The 18749-nt window shown below is 38.0% G+C and overlaps 2 protein-coding genes across 2 annotated transcripts in view; both read right to left on the bottom strand.

Moving 5' to 3' along the window:
- MEE11 (RNI-like superfamily protein) overlaps positions 1-2437 on the bottom strand; it is a 23235-nt gene extending 20798 nt beyond the window's left edge. The window contains exon 1 of the mRNA XM_008811197.6: positions 2039-2437. Within this exon, the coding sequence (XP_008809419.4) occupies positions 2039-2437 (399 nt within the window). The remainder of the gene's footprint in view (positions 1-2038) is intronic.
- Positions 123-18749, bottom strand: LOC103721127 (uncharacterized). The gene is made up of 2 exons (XM_008811192.6): positions 18104-18749; positions 123-3953 (listed from the first exon to the last, which is right to left on the bottom strand). Exons 1-2 carry the CDS (start codon positions 18482-18484, stop codon positions 3798-3800), a joined length of 537 nt encoding a protein of 178 aa, XP_008809414.1. The 5' UTR covers positions 18485-18749; the 3' UTR covers positions 123-3797.

Here is an 18749-nt window from a genome sequence, read left to right as displayed (position 1 = left end):
TTTTTATGTTAAACAATTGTAAAAATTTGGTTTCTCATGTCTAAGGTTTTTTACTCCTTCATGGATAGATCCAAGGCCTATCCGGAGTGAGTCTGGATCTTATATTTCCTCTTTCTCTCCTCTTTTGCACCTTCTCTCATTTGTTTCCCCTTTTCTTTTCTGCTATATTGCTACAGCTTCTACTTTTCTTCCTTAAACTCTAACCTCACCATATGAAATCTTCACAAAGCCTTCTTGCTGCACCATCTACTGGAAACAGACAGGAACCAACAACTTCTTAATAGATGGTCTGCTATTAGGCCTGAAGAACAAAACAATCAGGTATATTCCAACACCAATACTGGTCAGATCATATTATTTGCCTGTAATTTACTACTAGATGGTCAATCTTGCCCTCCTTTTTACCTTGTTTATTTTCTAGACTGAGTGCTTGTTCACAGCTCACAATTAGCTACCATTTGTCCACTAAAGCTTATACATAGCCCTTGTCGCAATCATGGCCCAATTGATTTCAATCTACAGTTACCACAGGAAAGGATCTCCAAGGACTTCCTACATCACTCATTATGTAGCTTTTTGACTACGCTAATTGGTGTCCAAACACTTCATATCACAGGAAGAAACCTTTTAAGATTAAAAAAACTTTATTGCTGGAATAATCTTCTGGAACTTGATCCCACATAGACCTCCTAGCTGCATATTCTAGTTTTAATGCTAAAATAATTACATATAATCTTAGCAGTTAGCACCATGCATTGCACGTGTTATGTTTATTTTGATGCATTTGATTAGATCATTTATTGTGCACTCTTCATATTTACCTAGCAGGAATTTAATTTTATTAGAATTTAGGGGCATTTACTTGAATGGTTTAGTTTCAGATTTTAAAAATTTCATTCTTTGTTCGTGCATTAAATTTTTGAGGTGCATATAGAGATTCTCCTGTGTTTTCCTTCATCATATAGCATCGAATAAAGTATTTTTGTTCATATAAATTTACAAAACCATTCTTTCTGCGGCATCCAATTAAAACTCCATTTTACCACTATGACCCAGTCAAATCATCTAAAGATGTCATCTAATACTAGCATAGAGTCTCCTCTGAAATAATTGTGGCTAACAATTAATTATATGCATAAAATATAAGGGTTCAAATTCAACCTATAGCATCGGCCTGCAATAAATTATAACTCTCTACACGCTCCAAAATGTCCAAGGGTGAATAATATAGTAATCCTCCTAGTATATTAAATTAACCTAACAAAAATCTTTTGGCAACAAGAACAGATCAAGAAAAGTCTATGACAGCATAGACATGTCAGCCTTTTTTTCCTAAATACAAGTATTACTAAATCTAATAAAACTAATTCGACTCTTCTCAAAGAATAAATAAAAAGTATATAAATAAATAAAACTGACTCTACAACCCAAAAGATCAGAATACTGAATACCCATTATGCCTATCATACCTATCTCGTCATAACTAAGTCTATAAAATTACTAGAAGAATGTAAATGATCTCTATAAAATACTGTTTTCAATAACAACAATTTTATTGCAGAAGATTTTCTGTTAACCAAAATCATCACTTCTCCTACCCATGATCTGCAAGGGGTCTACACATTGCACAATCTGGAATACCACGTTTCCTTGTGCACTCACTGTTTTTGTTTCTTCAAGTAAACAAAAGAAGTGCAATTCAATAGAGTTCATAAACTTTCCGCAATTAGAAAGGCCCCAACCGACAACCTTACTCCCAGAAGGACCGAGTTTTTCAACAAGACTTCTCTCCCCACATTCAATAGAACCCAATGAATAAAAAAACAAGGTTCCTATATTACAAATCTGTGACCGTCATAAGTAACCTCGAATCAGTCTTCATTTCCTCTTTCTAACCGTTGTTACGAGCACCATCATAGCTCGATACGCATTGAACAAACCACTTGAAAAGCAAATTCATACCAAAATTAGACTCAAACAAATTCCAAATCAACAATTATACCACCATGAATCAACCAAAATTTCACCAATTTTATACCTTGGTGACGCCAGGATTCCTATCGGCGACCTGCAGGAGCCCGGCATCGGTGATCTTCCAGCAATCCAACAGAGCCAAAGATTTCAACTTTCCTTCCGCCTTCGCTGTAACCTTCAAGAGGGCATCATCGGTGAGCTTCCCGCTCAAGGGCGGCTCGACGGCGATGTGCTGCCACAGGAGCGAGTCGCCGTCGATCACATCCCTGAACAGCCTGCACACCCTCTGGAACGCCAACAGCTCCGGCAACCGGAGGTATCCCAGCACCAAGAAAAGAGCGCCGTGGGGGCCCGTCTGATCGGCGCCGGCGGCATCGCCGGAGGGGCTTCCGGTGGACGAGGAGGGAGTGGAAGATGGGAAGGGAGCGTCGGGGTTGGCGTTAGTTGGAAGAGAATGCTCCATTGGATGGTGGAAAGAGTGGAGAGTGGAGGGTTTAGATGATAACGCAGATGGACGCCATAAAACGAGTGAAGGGCATCAGAGGAACCGACCTCATGGCACGTGCGTTGCATGGCCAGGTTGAAAGTTAGCCATTGTTTTTTTTCTTTTTTTTTTCTTTTTTTTTTCTTTTGTTTTTTTGGTGCAACGGTTTGAGTGAAGCTTTTTAAAGTCACAAAAAAAAAAACAAAAACAAAAAAGATGGAACCGAAAATCTGGCCATCCCAAATAAAATCTCAATCCGCCGTGCTATTTGCCATGAATAACCCAATAGAAAGCGCACTTATCCAAAAGTCACGTGAATAAAGTCTACAAATGACGTGAATCAACCGCATCTCACTAACCGTACTACTCGGATCTTGGATTCACTTGATCACTATGACTAAGTTCCTTTCAAGAACAATGCGGTCCATGTCCAACACATAATTAAGACCTACTTGGTTCTAATATTTTTTTTGGCAGTGAACTATGGGGTTCAACAAGTCTCTCTCAAAAGATCACATGGTTCAATAAGCCTAAAAATCTAGCATGCTAACGGCAGTACTACAACAAATATTTTTAAGCATAGCTTAGGTATAACAAAATATTGTTGAAATACATTGGCTTGCTAAAAAAATTTAGCACATTAAATATATACACGAAGTCCATCTAGAATTAAGCCAAGCCCACTCAAGCACTGAGCTCAGCCTCTCAATTGCAAAATGAGATCTCAAACCATTGATGTCTTGATTGAATTAGTGCAACATTAAACCATATGTATGATGAGCATGAAATGATGGAGAAACACACTTTCTTCTTAACACATGTATAAAAGCATTTGTAAGGTGATAGAAGTCCTCCAGACACCCAAAATTTGTGATAAATGTGCGTAATGGTATTTGCAGTTGTTTAAGAGTCCTGGTCTCTAAAACTGCATGAAGAAGCTTACCACACAAAAGAAAATGGACAAAAATAAGTGAGGAAATAGTTGCATACTACACACCCAGCAGATAACCTTGGCCAAATACAAAGTTAAGATGCAGGACTAACCAAGCTCCATCATGCTCGAACACATCTAAATCTGCATATTTATCCAATCAGTGGAAAAACACATTCAGCATGTCTGATATCACAGGTAAACCATCGCAGCAGTGCTTAGTATGTTGGCCAAGACACAGAAAAAACAGCCAATTGTTTCATGTCCTTGTTGCATTACAATTGTACATGTTTTTCACATCATTACTACATGTTCAGCAGCAATGCGAAGGTCTGCTAACAAAACTTGAACAGCATTCCAAGCATCTATATTTCCGTAGAACCACTCATTTGAGTTGTGATGTCCCCATCAATGGCTTAATGGCTCAACAGCCGTCCGGAAGAGAAGAATGTAGACTTTATCGATGGAGAAATACAAGAAACCTCCCAAAGAATGCGTGACATACGAACCAAAACTTGTACCCACAATGCAGTGCCAAGCTGGCCCATATGATGAATCAAATTCCTGCAAATGAAAAGAAACTTACATTCAGCAATCCAAAAGGAAGAAATAGTTAGGGGAAGCATTTCATTAGTTTTGACAAAAACAATAAGGATGCTAAAGGACCATGAGGTGCAAAAAGGCAGTATTTTTTTTATCAAAAATGACCATGCTAACAAGTTATGGGCTAATCTACAATGAAATATTACATAAAATATTATTACGGGCCAAACTCTAAACTATATAACCAATTAAACAGAATCCTTGTTAACCTACTCAAATGTCATCTGATATCCTGTTCAGAAATTGGAGACCACAAAATATTTGGTTTTACAACAAACATACTACAGCAAGTGTTCGAACATTGATATCTCACATTGATGAGTTTGTTGATCGTGGCTATTGTCACTTTCACTTACTGAAAATGATTAGAGGTCCTAACATTCACATACAAACATAAAATATGCTCGAGAATGGAAAAGATTTTTCAAGAGTTTCAAGTCCAAGAAGCACATGATAAATACCTCCAAAGCCAAAGATTGCATAGGAAATTAAGCACTCTGGATACCAAGTATGGAAAAAAAAAGATTAATATGGCATGGGCTACATGAGCTCCAAGTAGTTTTACCAGACATTGATGAGCCTAGCTCTCCCAGCCCACCAAGCTGAACAAGTGGCTGCTAAAGTTCCATTAATGAAGGATAATGGACCCTCCTCAGAAATTTTGATATCTTTTCATACTGATACCAAACTTTTGGGATCTGCTTGGGTGGCTGAATATGTTGTCCATCAAATGAATCCCTTAAGCACCAAAGTTGGGGTGTCGAGAAGGGAAGTTTGAGATTGTTGTAATTAGGAAAGCCTCTAGATGGCACAACCTCAGAAATATAGGGATACCAGATTCCTTGTGAAAGGGGAACTCGAATATCCCCACTTTTTTGAGAATGGTATGGTCCATGGTTTCCCAGCAAGGACTCCTCTATCGTCACCACTAACATCTTCTTGACCTTAGCTAAATAAAGAAAATTTAGTCAATAAGTTATGGGGGCATCCAAACAAGCCTATGGAGAATGCATATTCCCTAAAAGTTTGTTGTATCGAGTCGTACTACCTGGTACCAAGCATACCATACTGTGTTGGTGAGTTACCAGTATGGTATGGAGGCTCGATTCAACAAATGATACAGTATGGCTATATTGTACCAACACATGGCATAGCTGTTGTCTCGCCTCCAACATCATCCCATGTGTTGGCATAGAGGCGTGCCTTACCAACCTGCACCATACCTGCAAGCCACCAATATGATACCTGGTAACGATACAGCAAACCTTGATATTTCCTTCGATATCTTTAATGGAATCGAAATAGACAATTTCTAGTTGCAGGCTTATGGAGCATGAGGAATGAAATTGGATCAGACAGAAGAATAACTAATGGGATTCCATAAATTCCCATTCAGCTATGCCTCATTATTTCTTTTCAACTTCGAGCCCTGAAGCCAAGGAAAAGAAAAAAAGGCCCCTTGGCCCATTGGGCAGAAGCCACTATGCTTTATTACATCCCTTTGTCAGAAATAATTTAAAAAATCTGAAAATACATGACCTATGTTACCTGGACACTCACATCCAGCTCTTAGAATCCATGCCAAATATGTAGCCAAACCAGAGAGCGTCAAATACTTGGATATCTATCATTTTTTTTAATTACAACTATTGAAAACTAGTAGAGAGCTAGAGTGCTCCACCAGTGAGTTTGGCCTAATATAATAGTGTTAAAAGTGAGGTTTTATCTTCTCAAGATTGTCCAAAAAATATAGGTATTAAAATAACTTTGCAAAATGTCATGTTCTCAAAATCATTTAGCTAATTAGGAAATTTGAATGAGAAATATGCATATCGGAAGACCTTAACAAATGACATCTTTGAGTTTTCTTTTATATAATTTTTAACTATATATTTTTTATTTCAATTACTTTATCCCCCCAACCCAACTCCCTTTTTCCCCATGCCAAGTCAAGCACTTGGTCATGCATCCCAATCCAATTGAGATGTCAATATTCATGCAAGATTGCATATTACCTCTAATAGAGGAGGAATACCAACTGCTTATGCTAAGCACCAACTAGTATTATCAACTTATCATTAAAGATTGTAAAACTTCATTTCCCTAAAAATTCAAGATATCAATAGTTATAGTGGTTCTGAGTCGGAAACTTGGAATACTTGTAATATCTTTATTAACTAAACTTCCTCAGACTTATATATATATATATATAGTAAACTTCTTGCATATTCTATGCATCTGATTTGGTCCCCAAGGACAATATGTCAATATAAATCTGTTGTATCATTGTATAAAAGACATTAATCACTAGAAGCATATTGTCTGTTACTTGCCACTTTTCAATCATAAAATAATTTAAGTTTATTAAAATCTTTATCCTTTAAAAAAACTTATATGATACATTCATATACATATTAAGAATAAATTTTTCATTAAAATGCTTTCCCTGCATGATTAATAGCTTTCACTAATCCCGGTCAGATGTCATGCAGCTAGAACTCATCATTCTTTGCCCCATTTTGTCGCTCTTAGTGTCATAGAGAAAAAAGGAAAAAAAAAAACATATTGTTCAAGGAAACCTTGTAGGCCTAACGGAATTAGTATTGCTTGGGCTTTTATTATACCCGTCATGATCAAATACATGTATTATAGCTTGAAATTGCATCTAGCATAGATTTTTTAGAACTTGTTAATTTGCTTAAAACAATTGAACAGAAAGATGTCCATTAAATTCCATTATATTCACCTTATCTATATTTACGTATATATACAAGTGCACACATGCAAGAATGTTAATTTTAGGGCAAAAAGCTTGTAATGAATCATTATATCAACTTATCAAATCAGGTGACATTTGAGTTCTTGTTGACACCTACCATGAATGGTCAATTACCGAAGCTAAAAAAATGGCTTCTCTCACTTGTTTGCTAGGTTAGAAATGGTTGTTGTACATTTCCAACATTTCAGTGAATAATTTCTTGGCCTACACATTGCAAGAGAAATAGTAGTTTCACATTATAATCAAAATGAATCATGTCATTTCAAATTCTTTTAGATTAGAATATGATATGTTATCAATTAGGAACAAAATGGTTTCTACAAGCTTTAGAATGTACTGTCCCATTTTGAGTGAACTCAGGCGCACTCAATCCAACATGCACACTATCAGATGACGTGGAATCCTCCTTTTTTTTTTTTTGTTTTTGGGGGAGGGGGGGAGGGGTTAATAGGGGGGCTTGGGGGATATACTATGAATTGATGGGTTCTGCTAGAAATAACTTCCTATTTTATTATATAAAAAAAGGTTGTCCAAGTCCACGAAGCTCCTGCGGGGTCTAGGGAGGGTTTGATTTACACAGTTTCACCTTTGCATGCAAAGAGGCTATTTCCATGTTTCAAACCCATGCCATCTAGGTCACAAGAGCAACCTTACCATTGTGCCAAGGCCCACCCTCATCCTATTTTATTATACGTAATCCAATAATTCATAAAAGCATGCATACTTTGTATGATTTTCTTGCGTCGTTAGTCTCCACATAATTGCATGAATTGAACTTATTTTCTTGGTAGATGCAAGCTAGTATATTGTCATGATTGTTGCATGTAAGCTTGCAGTGATTGTACATATTTGGCTTTATGCCTTGGATTTTTCACTCCATCTTCGATCCCCAGGTACCATTGCACAAGCAAAGTTGCAGTTATAAAACCATAACAATAGAATCAGAGACAAAATGAAAAATCATTTAAAAATGGCAAGAATCCACCAACCTAGTCATCAAATGTTTTGATAAAGGATGATGAAATTTAAAATTTTTATTACTTTTATGCTCTAAGAATGTGATGCATGCCTTAATTATTCAAATCCTTTTTGGCATTTTTATGATAGAAAGATATTTCTTCTATCAACCAAACATGTTGTACCATGTACCATGCTAATATTGGTTGAGGCACTTCATGTTAGGATGTAATGTTTGGTAGTATGCATTCACTAGTACTAATATGAATCAAGGATCGCCGAATCGGTACCGATCAAGGTACGCCATACCGACTGTACCGACGTACCGGTGGGCACCGGTACTGGTATCATACCGAGCCGAACCTCGTCGTACCGACCCGGTTCGGGGATAGCGCGCGCGAGAGCGCGCAGACGCGTGGCCCTGCACCCATGGACCGTGTTTCCGTGCGTTTTCCTCGTTTTTCTACTTAAAACTGCAGCCCGCAAATGCGTTTTCTGTGCCATTTTTCTTGTGGGAAGCGTTTTTCGTGCGGAATTTCCTACCTTCTTCCCGAGCCTTCTCGTTTCTTCTCCTCTCTCCTCCGCTCTTCTCCCGCGAGCAAGCCCCAATGAGGATCCTCTCTCCTCCGCTCTTCTTCCGCGAGCAAGCCCTGACGAGGATCGCCCTGCCAAGGATCACCTCGACGAGGCCCGGTACGGGTAAGTCTCCTCTTTCTCTTCTTCTTCCTTTCTTCTTCTCTTTCTCTTCTTCTTCCTCTTCTTTCTTCTTCCCCGATCGGTTCTGACCCATGATTTTATGTCGTACCGGACCGGTGCCTGTCGGCATCGATTCGGTACAGTCTGGGTCGGAACCGATTTTATATGTCGTACCGGACCGGTGCCTGTCGGCATCGGTACGGGCTGAACCGACCAGTTCCAGTCCGTTCAGCATACCTTGCTACCGGTCGGCCACCGGACCGGTTCAGTACTAGTTCGGACCAAACCGAACCGGTATCGAACCGGTACCCTTGGTTCGGTCTGGTTCACACATCCCAAATTCCAAAAAAATCTGGAACCGGTGCAACCAACCGGTTGGTTCGCACCGATTCCTAGCCGGTACCGGCCGGTACGGGCCAGTACCATTTTTTAATGTCGAACCGGTCTGATCTCTTCGGTACGGTCTGAGCCGATCGGTACAGGCTGGTTCAGCATTCCTTCATATGAACACCATAACACATATAAATACACCAAATGATATGCAGATTTATGCCAAAAAAATTCATGGTTTATCTTAATTAATTTTTTTTATACATATTAACACGGCACGAGTAAGGAGGGGAGCACCATCTTCTTAAAAACAAGCTCACGGGTATAGGAAGAATATCTTCTGAAGCTCATGGACTAACAAGCTAGCTATTCCTTTGGCTTCACAAGAGAATGCCACAACCTCTTCACAAGAGACAAAAAAATAAAAAAGAAAAATAAATAGCAATATTTATTAATGAAAAAGCAAAAGAATCTATTGCAGTACTTATGCCTCTTTGGTATATTTTAAGTTGTCTGCCATCTAGTCAACTTTAGAAAAGAAAAGTCTTGGTCTTCTAAAGCTTGACTAGAGATTTTGATTCCTAACTAAGAGAACTGGAATTTCTACCCAACTTTAAACACAACTATCACAACTATTGAAACAAAGAAGTATATAAAAAAATTAAAAAATAATAGACTCACTACAAACCAAGTACTAGATGGCAAATTTGCTAACTTTCAAAAGTTTGTTGAGCAATTTAGGCCAACTATGTGTCTCCGAGTCAACCTCTTACTGAATCCTGCATGACTTTTGCCAATCCAACTTTTGCTTAGATTCTCGTGCAAACTTGTTCGACATCACATATTTAAAATCATTAAAGCACACTTTTGACTCATCAAAATGTATTTAACATTTAAAATCAAGTTAGATGTACAAATAATCATCGATGTGCAAGACTCAAACACAAATTCTAAAACAACTCTATTCAATCTACTAGTATTACAGAAAAAAAAAAACAGCTATGGAACCTGATTAACACAATAAGGAGCTCCATACCAAAAGGCTAATATAGCTTATTTCATCTTCTAGGAGGCCACCTGCTTCCATTGTGGCTAAGTTGATCAAAGATAAAAGGGATCTTTTGCAAAAGCAAAGGGTTAGCAATATGCTAGAGAAAGGCATTATTAGTTTAGTAAAATTGGAGATATCAATCATTTGAAAGATTAGGGTAACTTAGTAGTGCAGCATCTTTAAAATTTAATGAGGTAAATTCCTACATATTCTAAGGGTTTAATATATACAAGGGTGATTAGAAAAAGATTGTTACAATCGATAAGCATAGGTGGTTAAGGAAAATAAATTGTTTCTAGTGCTGGGAGGATATTGTTGTAGAGGATGAAAGCTCGCAGGTCACATAGAATGTAAAGTACAAAGTTGGGAATGGCGAAAATGGTCAAGACTTTTCAAAATTATGAATGGAAAGGACTTCCACATCAGTGTTCAGGGTTTCTAATTTTCTATATTGGTTCCTCTTCATGATGTAGTAGTGAGAGAGTACTATATGGTGTGTGAAAGGGTGTGGAAAGCCCTTTCTTGAAGGATATTTTTGCAGAGGTGGAAGCCTTCAGGAGGCATAAAACATAAAATACATAGTTGGAATGGCAAATGTTAGATCTTCTAAGATTATGCAGGGAAAGCAAGAGTCTCGAAGATTTTTTTGTATTGGTTCATAGTCATGAGATGATAGTGAGCATTGTCTGATGGATGAAGGGGCATGCAAAGCCCTATTTGTAGAAGGCAAATTATGATGAACTAAAGCTTGACATCTATGGCATATTTGAGTCGTTCTTATGTCTCACAAGGTTGACAAAAATATTAGAGAATAGAGATGACAGATATTGGAGCTGGGAGATAGATGTCTTCTCACAAGAAGAGTCTATTACAACCATCTCGCCAGATTGGGAACCAAATATTATTAGAATAAGATGCTATGAAACACAACAATGTCACATGTTGTGCAGCCTTTTAATATCTTTTTTTGTTATATGGAGAGCTTCTATAGGGAACTTTTTCTTGGAAGAATATAAAGTGAGAGTAATTCAAGCACCTATACTGTGCATGATGAAATCACACATCATGTATTGCAGCATTATGCTCTGAGATGAAACAGACTGGGCAAGCTCTTTGACAACGGGCATATTATAATATCATTGCCAAGGATGTTAAGAGGTAATACCAGACAGCCTAGAATAAATAACAAAAAGGAAAACAAGAAGGCCTAGAGTTGAGACTTGTAGAAACTCATCTTTCAAAATTCTTATGGATGCTATATAGGTACCTTCTTGGAACAGTGGGTATGCTCGGAATGCGGGTCAGTTTGGTGTATCAATACTCAAGACACCCCCTGTACTGCGTACTAGTTCGGCATTGATAAGGTACGGTATACACCTGTTTGGATGGGTTCGACATACCATTGGTAGACCATTATCTCTAATTCTTTGATAGGCAGAAGCACCTCTTTTAAAACTCCTGAACCAGATTCTCCTAACCTGTGAAGTATCAAATCCTTAAATCCAGGTCTTAAGTATCCTCACTGGACTGCATGCTGGAAAATTTAAATTTCATCTTCTCTTTGAATTGCATTTTCTACTATCAAATTGCCAATGTGATTTTTCTCTTCTACAATTGTGATGATGTATGTGCTCATGTTAATTTCTCCAAGCTCTGGCCATTAGCTATTTTCTCCTTGACATCATATAATTTTGATCTTCTCTCTGCAAGTAAGGACTTTAAGATCCACACCTAGTTTGGATCTTGCACCCTTCTTGTAGTAAAGAGTATCCAGTTCCTGCCGGATTGGAGATCAAATGCTCCAAACATTTCTGAGCTACAAAAAACATTAGAGCTTCATTCTTTGTCCTCTTCTTGACAACTTAAATTTCCATTTTGGTCTCTCCATAATTTTCCTACTCACACAAATCAAAATCTCCAACAGGTATGACAATGCCAAAAAAATTTCTCTGAGCCAGGGTACATTTTCTCCATTCTGGAAAGGTCGATAACCTACAAATGATTTGCTTAATTAGGAGATAATAGGAGGAAATCTAACCCTTGAGATAACAGGATTCTTCTCCTTTCTAATAAGCTTTTACTTGTTCCCAAGGAGTAGGGATTTTTCCCCTTTTATGTCCCTCCAGCAACTACATGAACCCATAAGAGCTTGTAAAATACTTGTGCTCTGATGTGTAACATCTTCTGAACAATAAATGAGTTTGTCTATTTTTGAAGGTGGCTCTGCATGCAAAGTTACATAACCCTAGGTTTGATATGCAAGCATCTTGGTGGCATGGACCACCAATTATGATCCTCTTTGCTGCAATCTTCATCTAAGCTTCTATTCATCTCTTAAAAGTTACATTTATCTTACATTGGTTAAAACCTTCAAATCATCAGTAACTCAACCCATTTTAAACATCAAGAACCCCTTCTCCATAGTCCATATCCTCTGCAACATCTGTATGCACTACTTCCATTTTCTTTAGACTAGTTCAGTCATTGATATCCAAACTGAAGTGTCAAGCCTGTTGTAAATATCTAGGCTACCAATAATTTTACATAACCCATAACCAAAAGCTGAGAATAAAACCTTTCTCCTCATTTTCTTAAATCAACCTCCACATCTCATTTCAATTTCACTTTTCAATCCAACTTTTATAATTAAATTTTAATTTTACATTCAAACAAAAATTTTAGAAAGTAGAAATTTAGTACCTGTCGCCTTAAGTCCTATCACACCCTTGTACTCCATGCTACCTTCTCCCAGTACATTTTTGAGATTGCAATTTCATATCCTCAATCATCCCGTGTCTACAAATTTCATAACCACATTAGTCTGCATAACAGCAGCAAGAGTAATATATGCCCCAGCACCATTCAAGCAACTTCTGTTATTGAGAAGTCAAAAAGATAAGAACAAACATTGTGAACTATCAAGATATCATTAGTAACTGATCAATAAGTATTAAGGTCACCTAACCTCTCATCATTAACATAACATACTAGCTTGACTGAAAATGACTACTTGATGCCTCAACGGAACTTCAATCTATTTGGCAGTTTGACAACATGATCCAGAAGAGGATAATGTGAATTGTAAATTCAATTAAAGGCATGATCAGAATGAGTAAATAAGAGATATTAATAGAGAAGTCGATATGCCAGAATATGCCTATCATTATCTAATTATTTCCTGGCTGACTCTGATCTGGGCCACATTAGCCAGAATATGCTTTCATTGTCTCATTATTGCCTCCAACATCATGCCCTATCTTTCTTCCTCCACAAAACAGCTGCATAAAAACTCATTCTTGGGTTCACCAAAGATGCTGGAAAGAATTCTTTTGTCTCTTCATGAGAGAAGGATGAGATGGGCATATGAATAATGGGAGTGAGAATTCTTAGATGAGAACAGCAGCAACACATTGAAGGAGAAGAAAATTGGGTTTGGATCCAATCAGCACCAGAAGGTGTCCTGGCCACTTAATCCCTACCATCAGCAATTATGACGACATGCACCTAGTTCAAAAGAAAAGCTATGGCAAGAAAAAGGAAAAGAATAAGGTAAGGAGGAATATATACTTTTAAGGAGTCATTCAGCATTATAGTTTGCCTCCAGCATTCTCTCCGTTTAAGATCAAAATCCCAATTCAGCAGGTTCTAACAATATGAGTTATTTAGATGAAATCATAGATTTGGAAGTGTCAATTGGCATATGCTAGTAGGTAACTTGTCCTCCAAATATATAAAAGACGTGATCTTTACATGTGTAAATCACTTCAATGACATTTTAGCTAATCATGGTGGACTAGCATTCAGTCCTCTCATTGGGGTGGACTCCACAGGCCTAGTTTTGGGTTCTTTTCTCATTTATTTTCTTTCTTGTTACCTTTCTCATTTATCATCTCTCTGAGCTCAGATCGAAAATCAGACAAAATTTGAACCATTTTATTGAAATGAGAAAGCCTTGATGGACATGTCATGGCAGGGCTTTCTTTCAGATTCCTTGTTTGAATAACTGGAGATTGTGATGTTTGAAAATATTTCTATCTTGCGTGCCTTTGTAAAGAAGCCATTTCCCAAATTTAATGGGAAAAGGCTTGGAGGTGGAGGACATACCATGGCAGGGCTCTCTTTCAGGTTCCTAGCTTGAATAATTGGAGACTGTGATGTTTGAAAAGATTTTTTTGTCATTTGTGTCTTTGTAAGGAACATTTAACTAAGCCTTTAAAATTTGATGGGAAAAGGCTTGGAGGAGAAGAAGGAGGAGTTCTTAGCTAAGCCATTTTCCTAGTAACAAGTCAAGATGGGAGAAAAGATAGTGGTTGACATACTTTTGCAAAAGGCATACATATTATGAAATGGATCCCACAACAATGAAGTGAGAATTTCAAAACACGTGAGGCAATAGTATGAAGGATAGAGTGTGGAATAAGAATGTCAAAGGAACTATAGGAGTTAGACCATGAAGAACCAATTAGATAGCACGGGCATGTATTATGAAGTCTAGGACAAACTGGTGAGGTGAAGTACTATGATCTTTAGTCAAGGATTTTGGAAGACAGAGAGAAGATCTATGTTGACATGGGCAAGAGTTTTGAAAAAGGACTTGGAGAAATTTGCAATAACATCATAGATAGCCCTAAGTAGGAATAAGTGGTAACAAGGATTCATGCCTGAAATAACCGAGATAAGAATTGATGGTTATGGTTATGATTTACTCAGCTAACCATGCAAAGATCTTTACTAACTAAAGTACAAAAACCATCTTTTGATAAGATACATCGAATCACAAAAATGGTCCCAAAACTCCTTTAGAGATCTAGTTCATCATTGAGGATTTCTAGAAATCCAAAATCAGCAAACACAGCAACGGATTGAATTCAACTGGGGATCATTCCCCTTGGTGATTTGGGAATGTGCAAAGAAAGGGAAGATAAATCACTGAATACATAAAAATTGTAAAAGAAAGAAAGAGGATTAGATATCCAACTTCCTTTTATGGGACTAACATGCTTTTAAAGCAATAAATTAGTGTTTAATAGTCACTTGGCATGATGTCAAAATGTCTAGGTCTCTTACAGCATCTAAGATCTCAACCTCCATGAATAACAGATGCCAAAGTTATCTTGCATGAAACAAATATTCAAAACAGAAACATACAAATGAACCAAAATACAGTGACTACCTTTAATTTTCTTAGTCACAAAACATGAACTGTGCCATATAGATTAATAAAAAAAAATTACATGACATTCCACATGAAGTTCCCACTGCCTTACACTGAGTTAAAGTGCCTTAACTTGCAGTAAGTGTCTAGACATGCAGCTGACATAAGAAGATGTGACATTCTTTGGGTGCGAATGAGTGTCATGCTGTACTCTGATTTCCGAGCATCCTGGAGTGTGTCAACAACACTCAAGAAATCCTAACTATTGTAGTGGCAGGTAGCACCAAAAAAAAGGAAATAAATTCATCCAAAAGGACAATAGTACCAACTTCAGGAAGAATGCTTGTTAATCATGTAAAATGCACATGAAATTTCTTACTCATTAGTTTTAAAAAATGGAACTATCCTATCAACCACTCTTCCAGATAGTCCAAGTTAATATTCTTAGCTCTTTACATTTCAAGGGTCCTGATTTACCTACGAAGGACTAATAGTATAAGTTGAATAAGGTCTTTAGCGTTATCTAAGTCACAATTTAGATTCTTTAGGAGTCCTTACACATGTTTAATGAGAAGCCTTTAGGACTGTCTACGTCAAAATTTTTGTTCTTTAGGAATCCTTACATATGTTTAATGAGAAGGAATTCATTATCGGATCCAATGTATTTTTCCCCCTCTAGATAGCCTGCATATCCTACATTCACCAATCCATTTTTTAAATCTTAAAGGATCCCCAAACTTCGTGAATCTAGATGCCCCTAGCACATTCTTATCTTCTTTCTGCTCTTTCCAATCTGGCAGTCGAAACCTTAATGCGTGATGTTACTATTAATATGATGCCTGAACCTTGCTTGCTACATCATCTAGAATGCCGCAACTTGACTAAAATATGGTGCTGGACTAGACAAATCCCTAAAAAGTTCAAATCAACTCAGGACCTCATATTCACAACACTTCCTAAACTAGTAATTTCATTTATATCCAAGAAGAACTACCAAAATAAAATCAGGATTGCATGCTAACAATTACATTTAAAATAATATAGATGTATAGCTATGCAAAAAACATTTTGGCCAAAAGTTGAATTTACCATTAGTACCATATAGCCAAGAATGATAATTGTTGAATCCAAAATAACTCAACAATGTCTGGCCTGCATATATTTATAGATGAATGCAGACAGAAGATTAAAAGTGTCACATATAGCATGTAACAAACTACTGAACAATGTATTGAAAATGACCAAATATCTTCATGCAACAATGAAACTTGAATAATATATAGATGTGCTCACTGGAAGATACAGACACATTCCACGGGGAGCAGACTAATATCAAATCAGTACTAACAAAAGTCGACAAGACAATGCTAGACTTTAAATAGGAGTTACCAAGAATCGTCTTACTTCTACAATCATGTAAACATCTCAAAAGCATAACCAATGAAAGCCACAAGACATTGCTACGATAGAAATGGTATCATGGACAATGCCTGATAATATCCGTGATGTAATTGAAGACCGGTTTAATATGGCTCTGTCGAAGAAAATCACTTGGCCATGAGGTCCAGTAAAGATCCATCATTTGATTCAAAATAAATTATGACAAGCATAGTTTCAGAAGCAGTAATTGAATAACAAGTCCAATTAACAACAAAACAAAAAAATCCATTTATGAGGGATCAAGATAATAAAAGCATGAAACAGCAGCAGCTCAGAAAAGAAGAAAAAATATAAGGAAAATTTTCCACCAAGTAAAGACCAGCAAACCAAAGGCGAGCATCCTATTAAACTCCATAATCCATATCAACCAAGTAGCCAGAAACAAGCACACTTAACCCAAAAATGAAAAGATTTTGAAATTTAGAAGCCTCTAAAAGGATCATCTTCAAAATGACATTGTGCAAAGAAACTGTGTCAATTGTATTATTGCTAGCAAAACAATAGCAAGATTTTCTAAATCAACAAAGTGTTGCAAATGTGACCCTTTAGTACAAGATCTAGTAGTGTTCTATCTCCTGGACATCATGGAAGCTAAACTTTTCCTGCTACCATATCTGACATGGCACCTCCCGCTTAAATCAGTATTGGCAAAGGAGCATAGTCTAAAGAAGAGAGGAGAGTGAGAACCGAGAAGGTTGTCAATCCCACAATCCCAAGGTGAACCGACCCAATATGTGATTCCTTGTGCCCAGAAAAATGGGGATTGAAGGATCAGCTATCAAGAGTCTCCCCAATCTCTTATACTTCTCCATCCCACCTCCTCTTCTCAGCTAATTTCCACCAAAGTCAGTAGATGTCACAAGGACATGGTAACCAGATATCTATACAGCCAAAAAGACTCTTCCGGGAAAAAAGGGAAAGATCAGAGGCAGGAATCAACTCAACAAAAAGGAAACAACTAGAAATTTCCTGTCTTGAATTTATTGTCTTCCTTACTACTTTTGCCTCTCTTTTTTTTTTGAGGTAATAAAATTCACAAAGCTGATGAACTCCATATTGTTTTGTGGGCTTAGGACAAAGTCAATTAGTCTAGAAAAGGAAATCAACTATGTATTCTCACAGCAGGTTACAGTAAACCTTAATAAAAAGAAAAAATATTAACAAAATATTATTTGTGAAGAATATTAAGAGGATACCAGCCATGTCAAAATTGCAGATCAGAAATTTTATGGCTGTATGAAATATAGCGATTGGTACATTTCTTATATCACTGTATAAAGTATCAGCAATCCAAATACGTACCAGCTATGATAAGGGTCAAAACTACAACATCATATCTCCATCCTCAGCTACAAATCCAAACATGATAGGTGACCACAAAGCAACTTACATCATGTCCCGTTATAGCTAGCAATTAAAGTTCAGACTCCACCACAAATTAATCACTACCATAAACGAACTACCAGTCCCCACCAAAATCCATATCAAGACACTCTATCGGACCCATATTTTAAAGCATTAATTGAGATACTAAACACTAATAAATAACTAATAACTACAACAAAAACACATATTTATCTAACAGTCGCTGTCCCCACAGAGGATTAGGGTTCGGAGAGCGGAGGTGAAATCTAGCAAGCAAATTCCTGGGGAACAACAAATCTAAAACAAAGGGAGAGTAGGAACAAGAGAAGAAAGCGTACCTTCTTGAGGGCAAGCGCGAGCCGCTTGCTGTCGAGCTTGGGCATGGTGGCGAGCGTCTCGCGGGCGCACCGGAACGCCCGCTTCTGGAGCTCCGGCGGCATGTCCGCTGCCCTCACACGCACGTTATGCTGCTGCTCCTGTGGATCATCCTCCCCGCCATCGACAACCTCATCTCCCTCCTTCTTCTTTTTCTTCTCCTGCCGCTGATGGTGGTGGTGGTGATGCTTCTCCTTATCAGGCTTCGCCGGCTCCTGATGGTGTTGCTTCTCCGGCTCGCCGTCGGGCTTGAGCCTGGTGCGCTGAATGAGGGAGCTGAGGTAGCGGCTCCGTCGCTCAAGCTCCTCCGATGCGCCCTCCATCGTCTTCTTCTCCTCTCTCATCGCCGCCACCGCCGGCGGCGACGGAGCATCCGCCGGAGACGTAGGGCGACGACGACGTGGATCGAACGATTGACGCCGGAGGTGGGTGGGTGGCTCCGCTTGCGTCTTTCTTTCTCTCTCGCGTCGGCGTGGACAAGTTCTCCTATGGCGTTTGGCGTATTTCTTTGGGCCTGTCTCGGCCCCTCTCTCTCTCTCTCTTGCCGTTTTCTTCGCGTTCGAGAAGTGTTCAACTTTGGACTCAATAAGAGGAGGAAGATGGAGACAT

The sequence above is a fragment of the Phoenix dactylifera genome, chromosome 5, assembly GCF_051530095.1.
Source record: "Phoenix dactylifera cultivar Ajwa chromosome 5, Ajwa_hap1_PhDact_Kaust_v1.1, whole genome shotgun sequence".
NCBI lineage: Eukaryota > Viridiplantae > Streptophyta > Magnoliopsida > Arecales > Arecaceae > Phoenix > Phoenix dactylifera.
This window is presented reverse-complemented; position numbering and strand designations above follow the sequence as displayed.